The sequence below is a fragment of the Hyla sarda genome, chromosome 3 (assembly GCF_029499605.1).
Source record: "Hyla sarda isolate aHylSar1 chromosome 3, aHylSar1.hap1, whole genome shotgun sequence".
Taxonomy (NCBI): Eukaryota; Metazoa; Chordata; class Amphibia; order Anura; family Hylidae; genus Hyla; species Hyla sarda.
In genome coordinates, this window is record NC_079191.1 from 76,230,123 (window position 1) to 76,253,847 (window position 23,725).

Below are 23,725 nucleotides of genomic sequence, written 5' to 3' on the forward strand. Positions count from 1 at the left end.
ACATTACCTTGCAGACTTTTTGTGCATGGGCTCCAGACAGGCTGCCACCAAACACAGTGAAGTCCTGAGGGAAAAATACCCAGAATTACAAAGTTAAAAAAAAAAAAAAAAAAAAAAAAAAAAAAAAAAACACCCCCCCCAACAACAACAACACATTATTCCGACAGATATACCTATGAAATATACATCAAATATCCCCATGGCATTTATATTTTTAACCCACAGAAATAGTTTGAATACTCTTGTGTTGGTAAATTACCTGGCTAAATACGTATACCAGTCTCCCATTGATGCGGCCCTGTCCAGTGACCACACTGTCTCCAGGATACTGCAAGTAATGGGAAAAAGACAACAATAATAAAATATAACCTCACATCCATGTTTAAAGGGTTATCCACCATAAGTTGATTTTAGTACTTACCTGCCAGAACTGGGTATTTCCTGTTGGATTTTGTTCTCTAAACTACCTATCCCACAGTTCAATGCTTGAAAGTTTGAAGTCACTTTCCTTCCTCCCACACATCAGCCACCCCACCCATGGAAACACTGTTTTTTTAATCAGGGGGCCTACAACTGTTGCAAAATTAGAAGCAGGACTGGCTCCCTCTGATCACCTGACTAGTGACGTCAGGTCTCGACGCACAGCAACCTGGGAAATCCAAATACACAAGTAATTTTGTATGCTGTTAAAAATAAATATTGGGGCGATCATCACAAAGAATTGTGAGAAAACCGTCACACACAGGTGCAGACACTATATTATGAACTACACTAACTTTACAGCCCCTGTAGCATAGTCAAATAAAAAGATCCTGGAATACCCCTTTAAAGTAAAACGGTCACCTGTTTTCCCGCACTATAACCTGAGACACCGGGTTATAGTGCGGGTGAACAGGAGTCTGATGCGGGGTCTCGGACTGCAGTCCGCAACCCCGATTCTCCAAAAGTCCCCGTTCTTCCTGCGCTCACTTGCGCACTGAGGCGGGCCCGCCGGCTGGATTTAAAGGAGTAGTCCGACGCGCACTTTCTTCATTTTATCCGGTCCGGGCTGCAAGATCAAACTTTCTCTTACCTGCCAACGAGCCCCCGGAGCTCCGGTACAGGTGTTCGGTCCCCGGGCTGTATTCTTCTTACTTCCTCTTAGCCTGGCACGTCACATGGAGCTTCAGCCTATCACTGCCTGAGGCGGGACATCGCTGCGGCCAGTGATAGGTTGAAGCTCCGTGTGACGTGCCGGGCTAAGAGGAAGTAAAAAGAATACAGCCCGGGGACCGAACACCTGTACCGGAGTGTACCGGAGCTCCGGGGGCTCGTTGGCAGGTAAGAGAAAGTTTGTTTTCTTTTATTTAGCAGCCCGGACGGGATAAAATGAAAAAAAGTGCGCGCCGGAGTACTCCTTTAAATATTCATAAGCGCCGGTGCATTGCCCGTGAGCGCTCGTGCCTACTGAGCACTCACGTGACCGGTGATGCGCCGGCGCTTATGAATATCTAAATCTAGCCGACAGGCCCGCCTCAGTGCGCAAGTGAGCACAGGAAGAAGGGGGACTTTTGGAGGATTGGAGTTCCGGACTACAGGTAGGTACAGCAGTCCGAGACCCCGCATCGGTCTTCTGTTTACCCGCACTATAACCCGGTGTTTTGAGTTATAGTGCGGGTGAACAGGTGACCGTTTTCCTTTAACCACAGAAATCTGGGCTGCTGTTATAGCAACAGAGGACAACAGGTAACTAAAGCGGAGCAACCGGAGGATCTATTTATTTAGGCCTTGCTCACTAATGTACAGGCCTCATTTACATTCCAGCTGTCACGTCTAGTGCGGGCGAGAACAATAAAGCTGTCTGATACGCACAACAGGGACTTATTCCTATAATACTGGGGAGATTTTTGACAGATTTTTTTTCCCACTTTCTCCTCTTCGGCTTCCAAGAGTAACTTTTGTCAAGGAGGGAGGAGAAAAAAAGACCAGTAATCCAGGCGCTGCTCACATTGTCATCGGACAAAGAGAAAGGCCAGAGCTACCTTTAGTAAATTAAGACTTTAGTTTATTGGTATAAAAATAATTAAAAAGGACAGATTATGCATGGGGGGAATCCCCTCTTCCTCAGATCAGATATGCTTACACAGTGACAGTCCATATTTATATGAAAAAAAGGGCGCCAAACATAAGGGGGCATGACCCAGATGTGGGAAGTTCCAGGTGTTCTTCAACTTCTCACATCTGGGCCAAGCCCCCTTTTTGTGTTTGATGCCCTTTTTCATATAAATACATTGGTCCCTCAACATACGATGGTAATTTTGTTCCAAATGAACCATCGTTTGCTGAAACCATCGCCGTCATCACGTCGCTCCTATTGGATGACGGGACAGCGTGCGCGGTGACGTGATGACGGAGAGCGACGGCAATGCAGGGGATCCCGTAGAGGACGGTCCGGAGCGCCGGGACAGGTGAGCGACACCCGCCGGACCACTCGGGGCACCGTAAACGGCTATCCGGTGGCAGCTGAAGCAGTCTGCGCTGCCGGACAGCCGTTTATGCGATGGCTCCGACATACAAAAGCATCGTATGTTGATGCTGCGTTCAACATGCAATGGCCTCTGAGAGGCCATCGTATGTTGAAATTATTGCATGTCGGGGCCATCGTAGGTCGGGGGGGGTCACTGTGTAAGCATGTGTGATATGAGGAAGAGGGGATCCCCCTTGCGTCATCTGTCCTTTTTATTATTTTTATACCAATAAACAAAAGTTTTAATTTACTAAAGGTAGCTCTGGCCTTTCTCTTTGTCCGATGACCTTGTGAGCAGCGCCTGGATTACTGGTCCTTTTTCTCCTCCCTCCTCGACAATAGCCACAAGATAAGGATCCACCTGTGTCCCGCGACCCTCCGGCTTGGCAGCTCCTTGGACATCAGTGAGTACCCCTTTTGGGGTGACGTGCTTATATTAATTTCTTTTGGTGAGCATCCACCTATAAGACCTGTGGGTTTTCCCCACTACACATTTTCCTCAATAAAAAGGGTATTACGGAAGGCGCTGTTTTTCGGTCTTTTCTTCTCTTTTCCTTTCTAAAAGTAACTTTTGTCATTAAAGGGGTACTCCGGTGGAAATTATTTTCATTTTTTTTTTAAATGAACTGGTGCCAGAAAGTTAAATAGATTAGTAAATTACTTCTATTAAAAAATCTTAATCCTTCCAGTACTTAGCTGCTGAATACTACAGAGGAAATTCTTTTCTTTTTGGAACACAGAGCTCTCTGCTGACATCATGACCACAGTGCTCTCTGCTGACATCTCTGTCCGTTTTAAGAACTATCCAGAGTAGGAGAAAATCCCCATAGCAAACAAATGCTGCTCTGGACAGTTCCTAAAACGGACAGAGATGTCAGCAGAGAGCACTGTGGTCATGATGTCAGCAGAGAGCTCTGTGTTCCAAAAAGAAAAGAATTTCCTCTGTAGTATTCAGCAGCTAATAAGTACTAGAAGAATTAAGATTTTTTTTTAATAGAAGTAATTTACAAATCTGTTTAACTTTCTGGCACCTGTTGATTTAAAAAAATAAAAATAAAAAATGTAAAACAATAGTTTTCCACTGGAGTACCCCTTTAAAGCAGTTTGGGGACTTTTTTTTTCCATAGGACAAGTTGTTATTTGTGGGTTCTATTAGAGGTCACTGTATAGCAGTGTTTCTCAACCAGGGTGCCTCCAGCTGTTGCAAAACTACAATTCTCAGCATGCCCGGACAGCCTTCGGCTGTCCGGGCATGCTGGGAGTTGTAGTTTTGCAACAGCTGGAGGCACCCTGGTTGAGAAACACTGCTGTATAGCAACAACTGCTGGAAAATCTTCAACTCCCAGCATGCCCGAACTGTATTATAGGAGTTGTTCTTCACAAAAGCTGAAGAGTAACAGCTTGGAGAACACTGCTGTACAGTATAAGTGACTTTTAGTCAGCTAAATCAGCAATACTAAGTTGAATTTTTTTTATGTTTTTACTACCTTCGGAAAAAAAACTAAATTTATATTAGAAAAACAAAATTGCTGTGCGTCACCAAATTGTGAAACCAATAAAAAAAAAAAATTATTTTCTGTTGACAGAGTTGTCTTTTTTTTTTTTTTTTAAATCTCTTGCCATAAATATACACGTACATTAACAATCCAATATTACAGTGCTCTTTATATACTCCTGTATACAGCTATAGTTGGCTATGTGGTCCTTCCAGTACATAGGATTTGTAAAGGTACAGGTGCTGTTCCTTAGGGGAGAACGGTTTCATGCTGTTTAAAAATTCAGCAATTAGTAGTTTACCGGAAAATGCAGCTGTCATTTTTAAAGTGCGTCCATTTTCTGAGGGCTGTCCGCTCGTAAAATAAAATAGGAGCAGAAAGTATTATGTTATGTAAACCCCAGCCTAAGGCTACAATATAATCCAATAACCAGAGAAACAAACACCATATAAAACTCCACAGCAGAGTTTTCTGCACCATAAAACCCTCTCACCAGACTCTCCCAGGTCTAGATTTATGTGCAAAAGGTGACTGCCGCCCAGCCTGCCCCATGCCACCTGTAAAGGAGGCTACACACATCGGAGCAGGGTTATCAGAACTGTCAAAAATATGGGTCTGATGGAACATAAAAAAATGTTGTGTATGGAATTTGCTTCTCTAATATGTCGTTGAATTCTGATCTTGATTTAAAGGGTTACTCCGCTCCCCCTGAACGCTGTGTGCGGGCCTCCGGGTTCACACCCGCCCCCTCGTGATGTCACGCCCCGCCCCCTCAATGCAAGTCTATAGGAGGGGGCGTGACGGCCGTCGTGCCCCCTTCCCATAGGATTTCATTGAAGGGGGCAGTCAGTGATGTCACCAGGATGCGGGAGTGAACACAGAAGCCCGCACACAGCATTCAGGAACTCAGTGTTCCGGATGTTGGGGAGCGGAGTAACCCTTTAAGGGTCCCGGGTAAGTATCCTTGTGGAGCCAACAATCAGCATGGAGTTAAAGGGGTACTCCACTGGCCAGTGTTCCAAACGCTGTGTGCACGCTGCAGGGGTCGGCCACGCCCCCTCAATGCAAGTCTATGGGAGGGGACGTGGAGGCCACCACACCTCCTGCCATAGACTTGCAATGAGGGGGCTTGGTCGACCGCCGCAGAGCACGCACACAGCGTTCGGAATGAAATGTTCCGAACGCTGACCAGTGAAGTACCCCTTTAAGTGTTCCCTTGAGTGGGGATATTTCCTTCCACACTGTGCTTAAAGAGATATTCCGCCCCTAAACATCTTATCCCCTATCCAAAAGGATAGGGGATAAGTCAGATCGCGGGCGTCCTGCCGCTGGGGTCCCCCGGGATCTCGGCTGCGGCACCCCGCTGTCATTACTGCACAGAGCAAATTCGCTCTGTGCGTAATGACGGGCAATACTGGGGCTGTGGCACCGTGACCGTCACGCCCCCTACCATAGACTTGCATTAAGGGGGTGGGCTGTGACTTCATGAGGGGCCCAGCTGTGACGTCACAATGCTCTGGCCCTTGTATCGCCCGTCATTATACACAGAGCGAGTCTGCTCTGTGCAGTAAAGACAGCCTGGTGCTGCAGCAGAGATCCTGTGGGCCCCCAGCTGTGGGACTCCCACGGCTGACATCTTATTCCCTATCGTTTGGATAGGGGATAAGATGTCTAGGGGCGGAGTAAACCCTTTAAAGGGATATTTCCATCTCAACTAATGTAGATTTTGGAGGTTCTCCAGTTTAGAAACATATCTACCCTACCTAAACGACAGTGGACAAATCTCTGATCACAAAGTACCCCTCCTAAACTGGAGTAACCCTTTAAACTTGCAGGGCACGTCAAGTGAAATATTTTTGCACCTTACAGTTCTTAACTGATATAAACCCTTAAAGGGGTACTCCACTGGCCAACGTGTCGGCTGCATTGAGGGGGTTTGGCCTGACAGCATGAGGGGGCGTGGCTTACCACCGCAGCACATGTACAGCATTCAGAACTAAATGTTCCGAACGCAGCCGGAACGTTGGCCAGTGGAGTACCCCTTTAAGAGGGTGGTGGGTTATGTTGAAGATTGTGATATATTTACATTTAAGTAGAAGGAAACCGAAATGGGAAATACCTATAAGCAAAAAAAAAAAAAATAAAAAACACCTCCCTGACAATGAAGCAGTCAGCTGTATAACACGAGGGCTCTCCAACCATTATCCTTCTCAGCTCAACACTCTACCTTGTTCCTGTCCTCCTGCATCCCGAAATCTGCACATCTGTGCTCCACAAACATGTCATATTCTGCAAAACTGCCCGGATCCAGAAGCAGGCTGATCCTCTCCCGCGCCGTCAGCTTCCCCTGAAGGAAAACAAGCGTTATATACTGTATCTACATGTGCAAACAATTCAATAATGCTGATATGAAAGAACATGAAGGGTTACAGGCAAAATCTGTAACAGCGCCCAGCTTTGTAACCCTTAGGCTGCATTCACACCATGTTTTTGCAATACAGTTCCCGTATAAGTTTTCAATTTGAAAACTGTATGGAACAGTATTGAAAACTGTGTGCACTGACTCTCCATTGAAAACCGTATGCCAAAAGATGTATCAGGTTGTGTCTGTTTTGCATCCTGTACGGTCTTGTCAGTTTTTTTCCCCTGTACCCAAAACCGTTGGTCCAGGTGAAAACCCTTTTTTTTTTAACATGGGAGTCAATGTGGACCATACAGAACTGTACGGTTCCATCCGGTTTGCACCATACGGTTTTTTACTTTGCACAATATACGTTTTTTTCTTAAAGAAACTGATACAACCGGACATCATTTTTCAAACCCTATGCAGATTACAATTTGTACACACGCTTTGATCCAGTTTCGTCCGGTTTTGAGGAACCTGTTTGTTTTTTAATTTTTTTTTTTTTTTTTTGTTTTTTTTTTAAGCAAAAACCTGGTACGGGAACTGTACTGCAAAAACGTGGTGTGAACGCAGCCTTCCCACTATTTTCTTTTCTAGGGCAGAAGCCTTAGCAATCTGCATTTCCCCTGTTTGATCCTTAGTTTCCTAGAAGAAAGGTGGCACCATGTACACTTATCTAGCATGCGCCTGATCACAGTCATGTCAGGATAAACATTGCAGTCAGGAGCTTGGGGGTCATTCAAGGTGACTGTTAGGTTGGGTTCACACCACGTTTTTGAAGTACAATTCCTGTATCAGGTTTTGAATGAAAAACAGATTCCTCAAAACCGGACTGAACTGTATCAAAACTTGTGTAAAAATTGTAATCCATATATGATTTGAAAATTATGTCCGGTTGCATCCATCTTTTAAGGAAAAAAAACATATATGTTTTTAACTTTTCCATTATGAATAAAGTTTCACTTGTTTGATTGAAATTCCAAGAAAACAAAACTGTGCAACGTCAAAAGCTGTTTGGTGCAAAACGGATGGCACCGTACGCACATACGGTTCCCATTGACTCCCATGTAAAAAATAAAAATAAAAATAAAATGTATATGTTTCAATACAGCTTTTCACCTGGACCAAAAACAGTGGTAGGCTATAGTTTTAGGTCCGGGAAAAAAAAAATAAAAAAAAAACTGACAAAACCTTACAGGATGCAAAACGGACACAACCTGATGCATCTTTTGTCATACGGTTTTCAAATTGAAAATATATACGGGAAGTGTATTGCAAAAACGTGGTGTGAACCCAACCTGACATCAAATGTCCTAGTCCCCTGCAGACGCAATAAAGCCACGTTTACACACAGCAATAGTGCAACACCAAAACCCGGTTCCCATAATCTAGTTGCAGGCTATATACACACACAAATGGCTTTGCCTTGAGGTGTACAGTGTCCAGGTGATGCATTGTGCTGCCCCCTAGCTACAGGCTATATACACACACATGCCCTATCACTTACAAACATGACGCTTCAGTGTCAATAGGCTACCTTATACCAAAAAACTAATAAAATAGCTGAAATATCACTTTATTATAAAACACCATTAAAACCCTATTACACTATTATCAAAAATACCAGAGAAATATATATAACTCTTCAAATAAAGATATTATTATACTGAATTTACAAACAGTTCTCCAGATGAAAACACCCACAAATCCCAACGCATTTCTCCCTTTACCTGATATTATACAAAGGTTCATCAGGGGATCAAAAATTACATACAGGAAAGGGAGGGGGAAAATACATTAACAGACAACAAAGCACACATAAAATTGATAATACATAGCGGCAGAGGGTATACAAATTAGTCACAAGACGGATGTTGAGAATACACTTTCCACTTCACTTTTAGTCTAGGATATTTGAAAGATGAAAATAGAGGAAACAGACAAAATCCACCATATGAAGAAATCGGACAGTCCGTCTCATATTATCGCTCTGCAATTCAAATTAAAGCGGTACTCCGGTGGGAAACTTTTTTTTTTTTTTAAATGGACTTGTGCCAGAAAGTTAAACAGATTTGTAAATGATTTCTATTAAAAAAAAAATCTTAATCCTTCCAATACTTTTTAGCAGCTGTATGCTACAGAGGAAAATCTTTATTTTTATTTTATTTATTTTTTTGTCTTGTCCACAGTGCTCTCTGCTGACACCTGATGCCCGAATCAGGAACTGTCCAGAGCAGGAGAAAATCCCCATAGCAAACCTTTGCTGCTCTGGACAGTTCCTGACACGGACAGAGGTGTCAGCAGAGAGCAATGTGGAAAACACAAAAAAAAAAATTAAAAAAAAAATTAAGATTTTCCTTTGTAGCATACAGCTGCTAAAATTTACTAAAAAGGATTAAGATTTTTTTAATAGAAGTCATTTACAATTTAAAAAAATAAAATATAAAAATAAAGTTTTCCACTAGAGTACCCCTTTAAATGCAGAATACTCCAATGCAGGTATCGAGATATAAAGATCCTCCCTCAATGCTGATAAAGGCTTTTTAAACCAGATAGACTAAATATCTTGCTTTCACTGGTCATAAGATATAGATGACCCAAAAATCACATGTTCCACCTAAAACAGTCCCTGCATATAACCGATCCATAAACTGTCCATAAACACGTCTTATAACTACCCCCTTAGCTGCATTAGTTCCATAGTATAGATCAGTGTTTCCCCAACCAGGGTGCCTCCAGCTGTTGCAAAACTACTACTCCCAGCATGCCTGGACAGCCAACAGCTGGAGGCACCCTGGTTGGGAAACACTGATATAGCTCCTCAGTCCTGTATGTGGATATGGCACACTACAGCTGCCGAGCCAGACATCAGGAGAACTGGTTGTTTTACACTTTTTTGTTATGTCTATAATTCCACATGTGTTAATTCATAGTTTTGATGCCTTCAGTGTGAATCTACAATTTTCATAGTCATGAAAATAAAGAAAACTTTTGGTCTGTACTGAAAAAAAATAAAAAAAATGTATATATATATATATATATATATATATATATATATATATATATATTCCCCTATGGTATTTTTGATAATAGTGTAATAGGGCTTTAATGATGTTTATAATAAAGCAATTTTTTAGCTATTTTGTGCCTTCAGGTGATGCACAGTGCTGCCCCCTAGTTGTAGGCTATATATACACACACACACATGCCTCCACCTTCAGGTGTACAGGTGATGCACAGTGCTGCCCCCTGGTTGTAGATTATATATACACACACACATGCCTCCACCTTCAGGTGTACAGGTGATGTACAGGTGATGCACAGTGCTGCCCCCTGGTTGTAGATTATATATACACACACATGCCTCTGCCTTCAGGTGTACAGGTGATGCACAGTGCTGCCCCCTGGTTGTAGGCTATATATATATATATACACACACACACACACACACACATGCCTCTGCCTTCAGGTGCACAGGTGATGCACAGTGCTGCCCCCTAGTTGTAGGTTATATACACACACATGCCTCTGCCTTCAGGTGCACAGGTGATGCACAGTGCTGCCCCCTGGTTGTAGGCTATATATATATATATATACACACACACACACACACACACACACGCCTCCACCTTCAGGTGTACAGGTGATGCACAGTGCTGCCCCCTGGTTGTAGGCTATATATATATATATACACACACACACACACACACACATGCCTCTGCCTTCAGGTGCACAGGTGATGCACAGTGCTGCCCCCTAGTTGTAGGCTATATATATATATACACACACACACACACACACACACACGCCTCCACCTTCAGGTGTACAGGTGATGCACAGTGCTGCCCCCTGGTTGTAGGCTATATATATATATATACACACACACACACACACACACACACACACACACACACACACACATGCCTCTGCCTTCAGGTGCACAGGTGATGCACAGTGCTGCCCCCTAGTTGTAGGTTATATACACACACATGCCTCTGCCTTCAGGTGCACAGGTGATGCACAGTGCTGCCCCCTAGTTGTAGACTATATACACACATGCCTCTGCCTTCAGATGTGCAGGTGATGCACAGTGCTGCCCCCTAGTTGTAGGTTATATACACACACATGCCTCTGCCTTCAGGTGCACAGGTTATGCATAGTGCTGCCCCCTAGTTGTAGACTATATACATATACACACACACACACACACACATGCCTCTGCCTTCAGGTGCACAGGTGATGCACAGTGCTGCCCCCTAGTTGTAGGTTATATACACACACACATGCCTCAGCCTTCAGGTGCACAGGTGATGCACAGTGCTGCCCCCTAGTTGTAGGCTATATATACACATGCCTCTGCCTTCAGGTGCACAGTGCTGCCCCCTAGTTGTAGGCTATATATACACATGCCTCTGCCTTCAGGTGCACAGGTGATGCACAGTGCTGCCCCCTAGTTGTAGGTTATATACACACACATGCCTCTGCATTCAGGTGCACAGGTGATGCACAGTGCTGCCCCCTGGTTGTAGGCTATATATACAGACACATGCCTCTGCCTTCAGGTGTGCAGGTGATGCACAGTGCTGCCCCCTGGTTGTAGGTTATATATACACACACACACACACACACACATGCCTCTGCCTTCAGGTGTACAGTTGATGCACAGTGCTGCCCCCTGGTTGTAGGTTATATACACACACACATGCCTCTGCCTTCAGGTGCACAGGTGATGCACAGTGCTGCCCCCTAGTTGTAGGCTATATATACACATGCCTCTGCCTTCAGGTGTACAGGTGATGCACAGTGCTGCCCCCTGGTTGTAAGATATATATACATATATATACACACACACACATGCCTCTGCCTTCAGGTGTACAGCTGATGCACAGTGCTGCCCCCTAGCTGCAGTCCCGGGTAGCCGGGTGACACTGTGCCCTTCTCACCCTCTTGTGCTGCGCCTCTATCCTCTGGAGTCCTCCGCCCTGCAGCGCTTCATTCCGCTTCTTCTCTATTCTCTCCGGTACCGACAAGTGACTGACCGAGTACAACCGACCGGGGACTCGGGACACCCAGCGGGAGTTAGGGCTCACCAACCCGGACAAGAGCCGGGAAACACCACGGACGGCCGCCATGACAACTCCCCGTTTCCCAGCCAATGAAAAACTACAAACCCCCAACTGCCAATCATCATTTGGCAATGTGATCTGGTTGACGAATGACAGCACAGCACATGGTAACTGACCAATCAGAGGTGCGGGACATGACTACGGACCAATCAGAGCGCAGAACCGAGCGCGTGCAGGTGACTCACAATACACCAATCGCGAACCTGTACCCCGAGGACCCAGCAAAAAACGCAGTGTATGTATTAGAGCTGATAGTGTTCAGGACAGGGGAGGTTGTCTTCAGGTTGTGTGTGGTTTTGCAGTTGTTTTTTTTTTTTTAAAGAAATTAGTTGTTTTTAATTCTTGGACAACCCCCTTTAGATTTGGCACTATTTGCTCACCGTGTATGGCTGTGTTCACATCTGCACTATGCATTCTGTTTTTACTACAAAAATAATATTACATTCACGCTGAGATACCGCTCATTAGTTAATTGATCCCTCCAGCACTGATAGATCAGGGTTTCTGAATATATGCAAATTAAAGGGGTATTCCAGGAAAAAAGTATTTTTTAGATCAACTGGATCCAGATTAAGTTAAACAGATTTGTAAATAACTTCTATTAAAATTTGTTAAACCTTTCCCGTAGTTATCAGCTGCTGAAGTTGAGTTGTTCTTTTCTGTCTGATAACAGTGCTCTCTGCTGACACCTCTGTCTGTTTCAGTAACTGTCCGGAGCATAAGAGGTTTGCTATGGGGATTTTCTCCTACTCTGGACAGTTCCCAAGACAGGTGTCATCAGAGAGCACTTAGACAGAAAAGAACAACTCAATTTCAGCAGCTGATAAGTACTGGAAGGATTAAGATTTTTAATAGAAGTATAGTTTTTATAAAGTTAAAAAATCTGTTTAACTTTCTGGAGCCAGTTGATTTAAAAAAAAATGTTTTTTTTCCTGGAATACCCCTGTAAGCTCTGGGTGTTCCCCTCACTGCTAGGTTACAGGGAAAAAGTGGGTTACAGTATGAAAAAAGCTAAAAAATAAATAAAAATAAAATAAAAAGGAGGGGGGGAAGCAGGATGATGCTAATCATGAGTTAGGGACAGATTTTAACATGGTTTTGGGATAGAATACTTTATGACAGGTACTCTTTAAAAAAAATAGAATAAATTGTGCAAAAGGCAATATTTTTGCGCAAAGCTACACTATCCAAGGAATACACTTACAAACTTGTCTATTTCACAACCACTTCTTTAAACACACATTGATAAATTCCCCCAATAGTGTGGTGAAACTGCTTAAAGGGGTACTCCGCTGCTCAGTTCCGAGCGCTGGGCGCCGGGAGCTCGTGACGTCATAGCCCCGCCCCCTCAGACAACATGCCCCCTCCCATAGACTTGCATTGAGGGGGCGTGGCTATGATGTCACAAGCTCCCGACATGGGCTCCAGCATTCGGAACAGTTTGCTCCAAACGCTGAGCAGCGGAGAACCTCTTTAAAGGGGTTATCCACCATAAGGTGATTCATGTACCTGGCAGGCAGTAATGGACATGCTTAGGAAGGATCTGCGCTTGTCTCGGGGCTGAATGGTTATGTTGTGAGATTACCAGAACACTGTGGCTATATTTCTGTGAACTGGCTATTTCCTTGTTTGTTAGGCTCCCTTCACATTAACTGTTTTCGCCCAATAGGTGACGTCCGTTAGGAAAATAGCGGGAGATAAATTTGTGCATAACACGTCTTTTTCTCCCGCTATCTTCGACCCCGATAACAGGAGTTATAACAGACTTTAGAGGAATTCCCTTCAAGTGAAAGAGATCCTTTTTGCCCATTATGACTCCCGCTAGGCTCCGTTACAATAACGGCATTAAAAGGGTTATCCAGGAAAAAACTTTTTCTTATATATCAACTGGCTCCAGAAAGTTAACCCCTTAAGGACCCAGCCAATTTTCACTGTAGGACCCGGCCATTTTTTGAACATCTGACCACTTTCACTTTAAGCATTAATAACTCTGAGATGCTTTTACCTTTCATTCTGATTCCGAGATTGTTTTTTCGTGACATATTCTACTTTATGATAGTGGTAAAATTTTGTTGATACTTGCATCATTTCTTGGTGAAAAATTCCAAAATTTTATGAAAAAATTGAAAATGTTGCATTTTTTTTAACTTTGAAGCTCTCTGCTTATAAGAAAAATCAATATTCCAAATAAATTATATATTGATTCACATATACAACATGTCTACTTTATGTTTGCATCATAACGTTGACATGTTTTTACTTTTGGAAGACATCAGAGGGCTTTAAAGTATAGCAGCAATTTTCAAATTTTTCACAAAATTTTCAAAATCGAAATTTTTCAGGGACCAATTCTGTTTTGAAGTGGATTTGAAGGGCTTTTATATTCGAAATGCCCCACAAATGACCCCATTATAAAAACTGCACCCCTCAAAGTAACACCCTTTAGGTGTTTCACAGGAATAGTAGCAAATTGAAGGAGAAAATTCTAAATCTTCATTTTTTTACACTCTCATGTTCTTGAAGACCCATTTTTTGAATTTTTACAAGGGGTAAAAGGAAAGAAATCTTCCTAAAATGTGTAACCCAATTTCTCTCAAGTAAGGAAATACCTCATATGTGTATTTCAAGTGTTTGGCGGGTGCACTAGAGGGCTCAGAAGTGAAGGAGCGACAGAGGGATTTTGGAGAGTGAGTTTTTCTGAAATGGTTTTTGGGGGCATGTTGCATTTAGGAAGCCCCTATGGTGTCAGGACAGCAAAAAAAAAACCACATGGCATACTATTTTGGAAACTACACCCCTCAAGGAACGTAACAAGGGGTCCATTGAGCCTTAACACCCCACAGGGGTTTCACGACTTTTCGTTAAAGTTGGATGTGTGAATGATTTTCTTTTTTTTTTTCACTAAAATGCTAGTTTCCCCCCAAATTTTACATTTTTACAAGGGGTAATAGAGAAAATGCCCAAGAAAATTTGTAACCCCATCTCTTCTGAGTATGGAAATACCACATATGTTGATGTCAAGCGCTCTGTTGGCACACTACAATTCTCAGAAGAGAAGGAGTCATGTTTGGCTTTTGCAAATCTAATTTTGCTGAAATGGTTTTGGGGGGGGGGGGCATGTCCCATTTAGGAAGCCCCTATGGTGCCAGGACAGCAAAAAAAAAAAAACACATGGCATACTATTTTGGAAACTACACCCCTCAAGGAACGTAACAAGGGGTACAGTGAGCCTTAACACCCCACAGGTGTTTGACGACTTTGGCTGTGTAAATTATTATTATTTTTTTTACTAAAATGCTGTTTTTCTAAAAATTTTACATTTTTACAAGGTGTAATAGGAGAAAATGTCCCCCAAAATGTGTAACCCCATCTCTTCTGAGTATGGAAGTACCCCATGTGTGGATGTCAAGGGCTCTGCTGGCGCACTACAATGCTCAGAAGGAGTCACATTTTGCTGAAATGGCGGGGGGGCATGTCACATTTAGTGCCGGAACAGCAAAAAAAATAAAAATAAATAAATTGTAAATACATTTCTTTGGAGTAAGGACATACCTCATATCTGGGCGTAGATTGGCTCTGCTCACTGGTCACGGAGGAACAGGAGGGCAGTCAGGGGCCTGGAGCTTCTAGACAGCTGCCTATGGAGCCAGAACAGTGGGACCCCCCCTCAAGGGGCATTATATGGGGTACACTAATAACTAACAAAGGGTACAGTGGGACATAAAATTATAAAACAGGTTATGTTCCCAGAATGATGACCCAGAGCATAGCCAAAACTAAAAAAAATATGCCCACCCCAAACCCTATGCTCTGAATCATCATTCTGGGAATGTGACGTGTGTGGCCGTCCCTAACCTGTTGCCTCAAATGCGCACCCGCTCAGGTGGAGAGAGAGCGCTGCGCATTTGAGGCAACATAAAAAGTCCCCGATGATAGTGACTCAGTGACCCATGACCCATTTTTGGAAACAATACCCCCTGAGATCTTATCAGTTTGTTTTTTTTTTTTTTTTTATGAAATCGTTTTTTTGGGCAATTTAGTGGTTTTATGGGGTTAAAATTTGGAAAGTACTCTGGACTTGGTACATTGGGGTCAAATTATGGAAAATTTAAATGAAGAGGGAAAATTTAGTACTCCATGGAAGTGTGATACTCCCTGAAGCAGTCCTTAATGCAGAGGCCCGGATGATCGGGGCAAGTGTCACACTGAGTGGTGGTGTCCTTCCGTATCCCCATCCTGTTACACACTCTGCATTTTTTCTGGGATCGTCCCTTCTTTCCAGTGTGGGGGACCTCACCTGGAAAGTGTTGGCCTGGGACGATCCTGGCGCCTATAACTCCAGTTCCTTGGGAAGTCCGGCCTGCTCTTTCCCGGTCAACAAAGATCAGGACCTTTAGGACTTCTTCTTGGAACTGGAGGTATGTCCCTGTGTTGCCAGCGTTCTGGTACAGTACAAAAGAGTTGTACATGGCAACCTGTACCATGTAGACCGCAACTTTTTTGGACCATACACGTGTTTTCCGCATGGCCATGTATGGCTTGAGGACTTGATCTGAGAGATCAACTCCCCCCCATATACTGATTGTAGTCCAGAATACAATCAGGCTTGAGGACCGTTGTTGTGGTACCTCGCACAGGGACAGGTGAGCTGCCGTTACCATGAATAGTTGTCAGCATAAGGACATCCCTCTTATCCTTATACTTGACCAGCAACAGGTTTTCATAGGTAAGGGCACGTGACTCACCCTTGGGAATAGGTGTCTGGATCAAATTTAGAGGGAGGCCTCTCTGGTTTCTCCACACGGTCCCACAAGTGGATGTGGATCTGGCGGCAAGGGATGTGAAGAGAGGGATGCTGGTGTAAAAGTTGTCCACGTACACGTGGTAACCCTTATCCAGCAATGGGTACATAAGGTCCCAAACGATTTTCCCGCTAACACCCAGAGTGCGGGAACAATCTGGGGGTTCAATACGGGAATCTTGTCCCTCATACACCCTAAACTTGAGAGTGTACCTGGAGGTACTCTCACAAAGTTTATATAGCTTCACGCCATATTGCGCCCGCTTCGAGGGAATATACTGGCGGAAGATGAGTCTCCCCTTAAAACTGATAAGAGACTCATCAACCGAGAGCTCCCTAAGCGGTACGTAGGCCTCCAAAAATTTGACCCCAAAGTGATCGATGACCGGCCTCACTTTGTAAAGCCGGTCATGGGCGGGATCACCTCAGGGTGGACATGCCTCATTATCTGCATAATGCAGGCATTTCCGAATAGCCTCGAACCGCTTACGTGTCATGGCCATACTGTACAGCGGGGTCTGGTATAGGATGTCCCCGCTCCAGTACTGCCTGACACTGGGCTTTTTGACCAGGCCCATATGCAGCAAGAGGCCCCAAAATGTTCTCATTTATGCTGCACTGACGGCGTACCATTCATTGGACCTGGCCAAAAAAGAATCTGGGTGGTGGGCGATGAACTGCCTGGCGTACAGATTCGTCTGCTCCACCATTAGATTGACCAGGCTGTCACTGAAAAAATAACTGAAAAAGTCAAATTCAGTGAACCCAGCCGTGTCAATCCGGATTCCGGAGTCGCCAACAAACTCCGGAACCTGTGGCTGATAACCCTCTGGGGGTCTCCAGACAGGTTCACCGGAAGGGAGCTCCAGTAAAATCGCCTGGGGGGTCGGACTCCTAGTACGAGCAGCATCACCACTCGCACTAGTGCCAGCCACTGGGGCACTTTCATGGGGGGTGCTTGGCCTTGCCTGGCGGTGTCTCCGCTGCCTTCTGGGGGGCTCATCATCACTACTAGATGATGGGGAGGACAAGGAATAACACAGGAATGTTGGATCTTCCTCGTCCTCACTGACAGATTCGAGGGCAAGAAAATTGTATGCCTCCGCTACCGAAAATGCCCGGCGAGCCATCGCCTTTTATCTACAGTGTGTAGTGTGTAGTAAGTGCTTGGTGTAACTATCTATAACGGTGTGTGATTAGTAATCACACACCGTTATGTGAGCAAAAAACAAACAAACGCTGCAGCCCCCCCAAAAAAGGGGGTCAGGGGGGGGATTATTTTTTTTAACTTTTTTTTTTTAACTTTATTTACATCGATTTCCCTACCTTTCCCTCTGGTTGACTCTGTCCCTGATCTACAGAATCTTCGGGTCTCCTGAGGCGATCCGATGGGGGCAGAGGGGGGGTCCCTGGCTCCTCTTGCAGCTCTGACCGCTGACTGAACCCAGCTAACGGTCAGCGCTGCAGAGAATGCCGTTTAACCGCTCCCCTGCTGGCTGCTATTGGCTGGACGATCGTCCAGCCAATAGCAGCTCTCCTGGGGGGGGTGGCGAAATCGCCACCTCCCCATAGATACAGTAGGTGATAGGGGGTGTATTCTATACCCCCAATCACCTTGTATCTCCGGGTCATCGGGTCACACGTGACCCGTAAGACCCGGAATTGCGCAAATTGCAAGTGCGATTTCACTTGCGATTTGCGCCGATTGCCACCATGGGGTGGTCCGATGACCCCCTGGGCATTTGCGCGGGGTGCCTGCTGATTGATATCAGCAGTCACCCCAGTCCGATCCCTGCCCGGCGCGCGGCAGGGAACGGAATTCCCACGGGCGTACCTGTACGCCCTGGGTCCTTAAGACCCAGGTACAGAAGGCGTATGCATACGCCCTAGGTCCTGTACGGGTTAAAAAGATTTGTAAATCACTTCTAATAAATAAAAAATAAATCTTAATCCTTTCAGTACTTATGAACTGATGAAGTTGAGTTGTTCTTTTCTGTCTAAGTGCTTTCTGATGACACCTGTCTTGGGAACTGTCCAGAGTAGAAGCAAATCCCCATAGCAAATATCTTCTACTCTGTGCAGTTCCCAAGAAAAGCAGAGATGTCAGCAGAGAGCACTGTTGTCAGACAGAAAAGAACAACTCAACTTCTGCAGCTGATAATTATTGGAAGGATTAAGATTTTTTCCTGGAACACCCTTTTAAGGGCAGTCAAAGTGAAAAAAAAAAGAGCCTGTAACGTCCGTTTGTAACGGAGCAACTTTCACAGTGTGAAAGTAGCCTAAGTGTGAGATAACTTTCCTCCCTCCCACACATCAGCCCCCACCACCACAACTGATTGAAACACAAATGAGCTGCATTCCATTCAAAAGACCAGTGTTTTCAAACCAGGGTGCCTACAGCTGTTGCAAAAATACCAATAGTTGCAGAATGATCTCTTCCATTTCATCCCTCAGCGGCACACAAAGGGCTAACATCTTTCTTTTTAGTTTAGCTGTTTAGCCGTCCCTTAGTGGTTAATCAAACTGTCGGCTCTGCCTGTGAGTCCACAGGCTTCCAACATTGTTTTTGGGGATTCACTGAGTCCTGGGAAGTGCATGTGGGCAGCAACAGATAAGTGATATAGAGGGTCTTGTATCTGGGCCTCCTTTACACTCACCGTCATTTTTTTGCTGCCCGTTCCCATCCTCCGTATTTACATAGTGTCTCCTTCATGCTGGCTGTGGCAATGACTTCGGGTTCCGTGCACTGTGCGTATACAGATTAAATTCCGGAGTCCCGTGTGTGGCGCGCTCCAGGGGCCGTCAGTGATGACGTGCTTCCAGAGTCCAGTCCCACTGTTGTAGCATTATCCCTGGGACTTTAAGCATTCTAGCGCTCATGGCGGCGTCATTTCCGGTATCCCCTATGTTAGGCTGTTTCTTGCAGCCGGTCCAGCCTCTGCCAGGTGCGTCACCCTGTTAGTTTTCAGGTATGTGCCTCCCAGACATATCTAATGGACTAGCCCATTCCCTGTGATTCTAGTACTAAGTTCTACTGTATCAGTGTATCTTGTACTATTCTTCTCTTTTTCTTCTGGTCATTGTTTTATGTAATGGGTCAGCCCATTCCTTATTAATGTATTTTATCTGCTTCCGTTATTCTGTAATGGTTTAGCCCATTTCTTGCATTTTGCTATAAAGTTATTATGAAATGAAAGGAGCATCATAAATTATGCCTTCAGTGCAATCAACCCATACCAGATGAGTATACTCAGGATTTATGCTCGGTTTGTGCCGCTTATGCTCCTGCATCTAGTGCCTTTCAGTCCGAGGCGAAGCAGCTTTTTGGATGGTTTAGATCCAGCCTTCAGTCGGTTTTATCTGACGTGTCAAACCATCGCAAGTTATCCAAATACTTCAATACACCTAAACCTCAGATTCCTCCGGTTTCATCCTCTGATTCTTCTTCAGAATATGATGGAGAGGTTGTCTCGTCTTCCTCTACTCCAGAATATGCAGAAATCGGTGCTCCCAAGGATTATTACCTCCTAAAGAAGGAAAAGATTAATTCTGTGAAGAAGACGGTGGAAGGAGAACCTAGTGATGAAAACTTACCTAAAAAAGAAGCTCTTTTTTTACTTTCCACAGTTCAGTTATTTCTCTCTCCCTGGCCAGCCCTTGTTGGAGACTCTTATCAAATCAGAATGGCAAAAGCCTGAAAAGAAATCTGACATGGGGTCCAGGTTTAAGATGGCTTACAAGATGGATCCGGGGAGCTCATAGTCTTAGGATGCCCTTCCCAAAGTGAATTTAGCGGTGGCAAGGCTTTCCAAGAAAACTATGTCTCCATCTGACGACTCCTCTCTACTCAGGGATCAGATGGATAGAAGAGCTGAGGGTTCCCTCAAAAGAATTTATGCCTCCACTGCCTCAGCCTGTAAAGCCTCCATTACTTCAGACTCTGCTGGGCATACTTTCTGCCTTATCTGGCTCTCTCAACTAATCAGAGATCTCCAGCATGGTGTGCCAAGGGAAGAGATTCTGAAAGATCTTGCGGATATGAAGCTTGCAGCTGATTTCCTTGCAGATTTTCCTCTGGATGTCATGTGGCTTAATTCCAAAATTCTAGCCAGTTACACTGCAGCAAGAAGAGCACTTTGGCTAAAGGAATGGTATGTGTGTTCTCATATACATATGTATGTATATGCCTCAGTATGGTGTCAAACATCCTCAGATTCGTGGGTAAATTCTGTCATCTCAAGGGGCTATGCACGGGAGTTGTCGGAAATTCCTCCAAAGAAGTTCTTCATCAACAGGCAAGATCCCACATCCTTCCATTGATCACGGGATTTATGCAAAAAATGAGCTTTGGAGCCCATTCCAGTCCCTCAAAGAGGTTTTGAAGTGTACTCCAGGGTCTTCGCAGTCCCCAAGAAAGGGGGATCTTGGAGACGTCATAAACCTCACCTTCTTGAACAAATTCATCATCAAGAAGCGTTTCAAGATGGAAGCACTGCTTCCAAATGCTAGCACTGCTCGAAGAAGGAGCTCTAATGGCGACTATCGACATGAAGGATGCATACCTTCATGTCCCAATCCTGAGATCCCACAGAAGATTTCTTAGATTGGCGGTAGTCATGGACCAAAAAATGTTACACCTTCAGTTCACATGTCTTCCCTTCGGTCTGTCTTCTGCGCCTCAAGTATTTACGAAAGTGGCTGTAGTGCTAGCTGCCATCTACGTCTACAAGGAGTCAATCTAATTGCATATCTGGACGACTGGCTAATCCTAGCCCACTCCAAGGAGTCTCTCCATCATGTTCATCTTACCATTTCAGTGCTGCAAGATCACGGCTTTCTCCTCATCTTTCAGAAATAACATCTGTCCCCAACCTTGCAAGGGAGGTTTCTTGGTTTCAGGATCGACTCGGTTGCCATGAGTGTCTGAGGCTTGATAACGTCTGCTCTGTATGCAGTTCTGTGGGGAAGAGCGCATACAGTGGGGCAAAAAAGTATTTAGTCAGCCACCAATTGTGCAAGTTCTCCCACTTACAAAGATGAGAGAGGCCTGTAATTTTTATCATAGGTATACCTCAACTATGAGAGACATAATGAGAAAAAAATCTATAAAATTACATTGTCTGAGTTTTAAAGAATTTATTTGCAAATTATGGCAAACAAGGTTTTCATACACTGTTGCTGGTATTTTGGCCCATTCCTCCATGCAGATCTCCTCTAGAGCAGTGATGTTTTGGGGCTGTTGCTGGACAACACAGACTTTCAAATTCCTCCAAAGGTTTTCTATGGGGTTGAGATCTGGAGACTGGCTAGCCACTCCAATACCTTGAAATGCTTCTTATGAAGCCACTCCTTCAGTGCCCGGGTGGTGTGTTTGGGATCATTGTCATGCTGAAAGACCCAGCCACATTTCATCTTCAATGCCCTTGCTGATGGAAGGAGGTTTTCACTCAAAATCTCACAATACATGGCCCCATTCATTCTTTCCTTTACAAGGATCAGTCGTCCTGGTCCCTTAGCAGAAAAACAGCCCCAAAGCATGATGTTTCCACCCCATGCTTCACAGTAGGTATTGTGTTCTTTGGATGCAACTCAGCATTCTTTCTCCTCCAAACTACTTTGGTTTCATCTGACCATATGACATTTTCCCAATACTCTTCTGGATCATCCAAATGCTCTCTAGCAAACTTCAGATGGACCCAGACATGTACTGGCTTAAGCAGGGGAACACATCTGGCATTGCATGATTTGAGTCCCTGGCGGTGTAGTGTGTTACTGATGGTAGCCTTTGTTACTTTGGTCTCAGCTTTCTGAAGATCATTCACCGTGTGGTTCTGGGATTTTTGCTCACCGTTCTTTTGATCATATTGACACCATGGGGTGAGATCTTGCGTGGAGCCCCAGATCGAGGGAGATTATCAGTGGTTTTGTATGTCTTCCATTTTCTAATAATTGCTCCCACAGTTGATTTCTTCACACCAAGCTGCTTGCCTATTGCAGATTCAGTCTTCCCAGCCTGGTGCAGGTCTACAATTTTGTTTCTAGTGTCCATCAACAGCTCTTTGGTTTTGGCCATAGTGGAGTTTGGAGTGTTACTGTTTGAGGTTGTGGACAGGTGTCTTTTATACTGATAACAAGTTCAAACAGGTGCCATTAATACAGGTAACGAGTGGAGGACAGAGGAGACTCTTAAAAAAAAGTTACAGGTCTGTGAGAGCCAGAAATCTTGTTTGTGTGTAGGTGACCAAATAATTATTTTCCACCATAATTTGCAAATAAATTATTTAAAAATCAGACAATGTGATTTTATGGATTTTTTTTCTCTCATTATGTCTTTCATAGTTAAGGTATATCTATGATGAAAATTACAGGCCTCTCTCATCTTGTTAAGTGGGAGAACTTGCACAATTGGTGGCTGACTAAATACTTTTTTGCCTCACTATATGAGACCCCTACAGCTCGACATTCTGAACCAGTGGAACAGGAGACCCTGGGGTTTGGACAAACTCATGTCCCTTTCGATGTCCACAAAACAGGATCTAGCCTGGTGGTTGTGTCCAGAAAAGGTGGGTGCAGGCAGATCCTTGCAAGTTTTTCCTCAGATTCTCCTTACTACAGGATGCATCTACCAGCAGTTGGGGAGCACATCTAGGTTTCTAATGGGTGCAAGGTACATGGAGCATGTCAGAGGCATCTCTGTCTTCCAACCGTAAAGAGCTTAGAGCGGTACATCTTGCCTTAACTCATTTTTCTTCGCTGTTGCAGGGCTGCCGAGTCCTTGTTCAATCAGACAACCTCCCATCTGTTTTTTTACCTGAACAAGCAGGGCGGGACAAGGTCATCTCAGATGATGGAAGAATGTCGTCCTCTCATGGCTTGGGCAGAAGATCATCTTGTGGATTTCCATTCAGTGTGTAATGGGTCACAGCAGGTGGTGGATCCTCTGGGCCTGTGTGGATGATGACGTGAGCCGTGCCAGGGAGCGGAGTCTAAGGTGCCGCTGGTTTTCACCAGAGCCCGCCGCAAAGCGGGCTGAACTTGCTGTGGCAGGTGGCACCCAGGTCGCTAACCCTGGCATGACTCGACCACACTGGCGGCTGAGGAGATGCGAGGCACAGGAAGAATAAGGCAGCTCGTCAATAGGCAGGCGGCAGAGAAGCAAGGTCGGGTCACAAAGCGAAGGATCAGATACACGGCAAGGCAGAAACAGGAATGCTTTCTCTCAGACTCGAGGCAACAAAGATCCGGCAGGGGAGTGAGGAGGGTGGAGGAATATATAAATGAGCCACAGGTGTATCACACTAATGAGTGCACTGGCCCTTTACATTTTAAAGGCGTAGTTGCCAACTGAGGAGTTCCCTTGGCAGAAGTTCAGTAGAGCCGTCTCGGCAAAGG

The 23,725-nt window shown here is 44.6% G+C and overlaps 1 protein-coding gene across 2 annotated transcripts in view; it reads right to left on the bottom strand.

Moving 5' to 3' along the window:
* The window catches only part of PCCB (propionyl-CoA carboxylase subunit beta), a 117,910-nt gene that overhangs the window by 48,833 nt on the left and 45,352 nt on the right, over positions 1-23,725 (bottom strand). Inside the window, exons 1-4 of one of the 2 annotated variants that reach the window (XM_056564376.1) lie at positions 11,350-11,605; positions 6,230-6,349; positions 260-328; positions 8-64 (exon numbers count right to left, since the gene is read on the bottom strand). In XM_056564376.1, the coding sequence (XP_056420351.1) occupies positions 8-64; positions 260-328; positions 6,230-6,349; positions 11,350-11,538 (435 nt within the window). In that variant the 5' untranslated portion in view covers positions 11,539-11,605. Of the gene's footprint in view, positions 1-7; positions 65-259; positions 329-6,229; positions 6,350-11,349; positions 11,606-23,725 lie in introns of those variants that run through there. The other variant, XM_056564377.1, reaches the window with a different exon arrangement.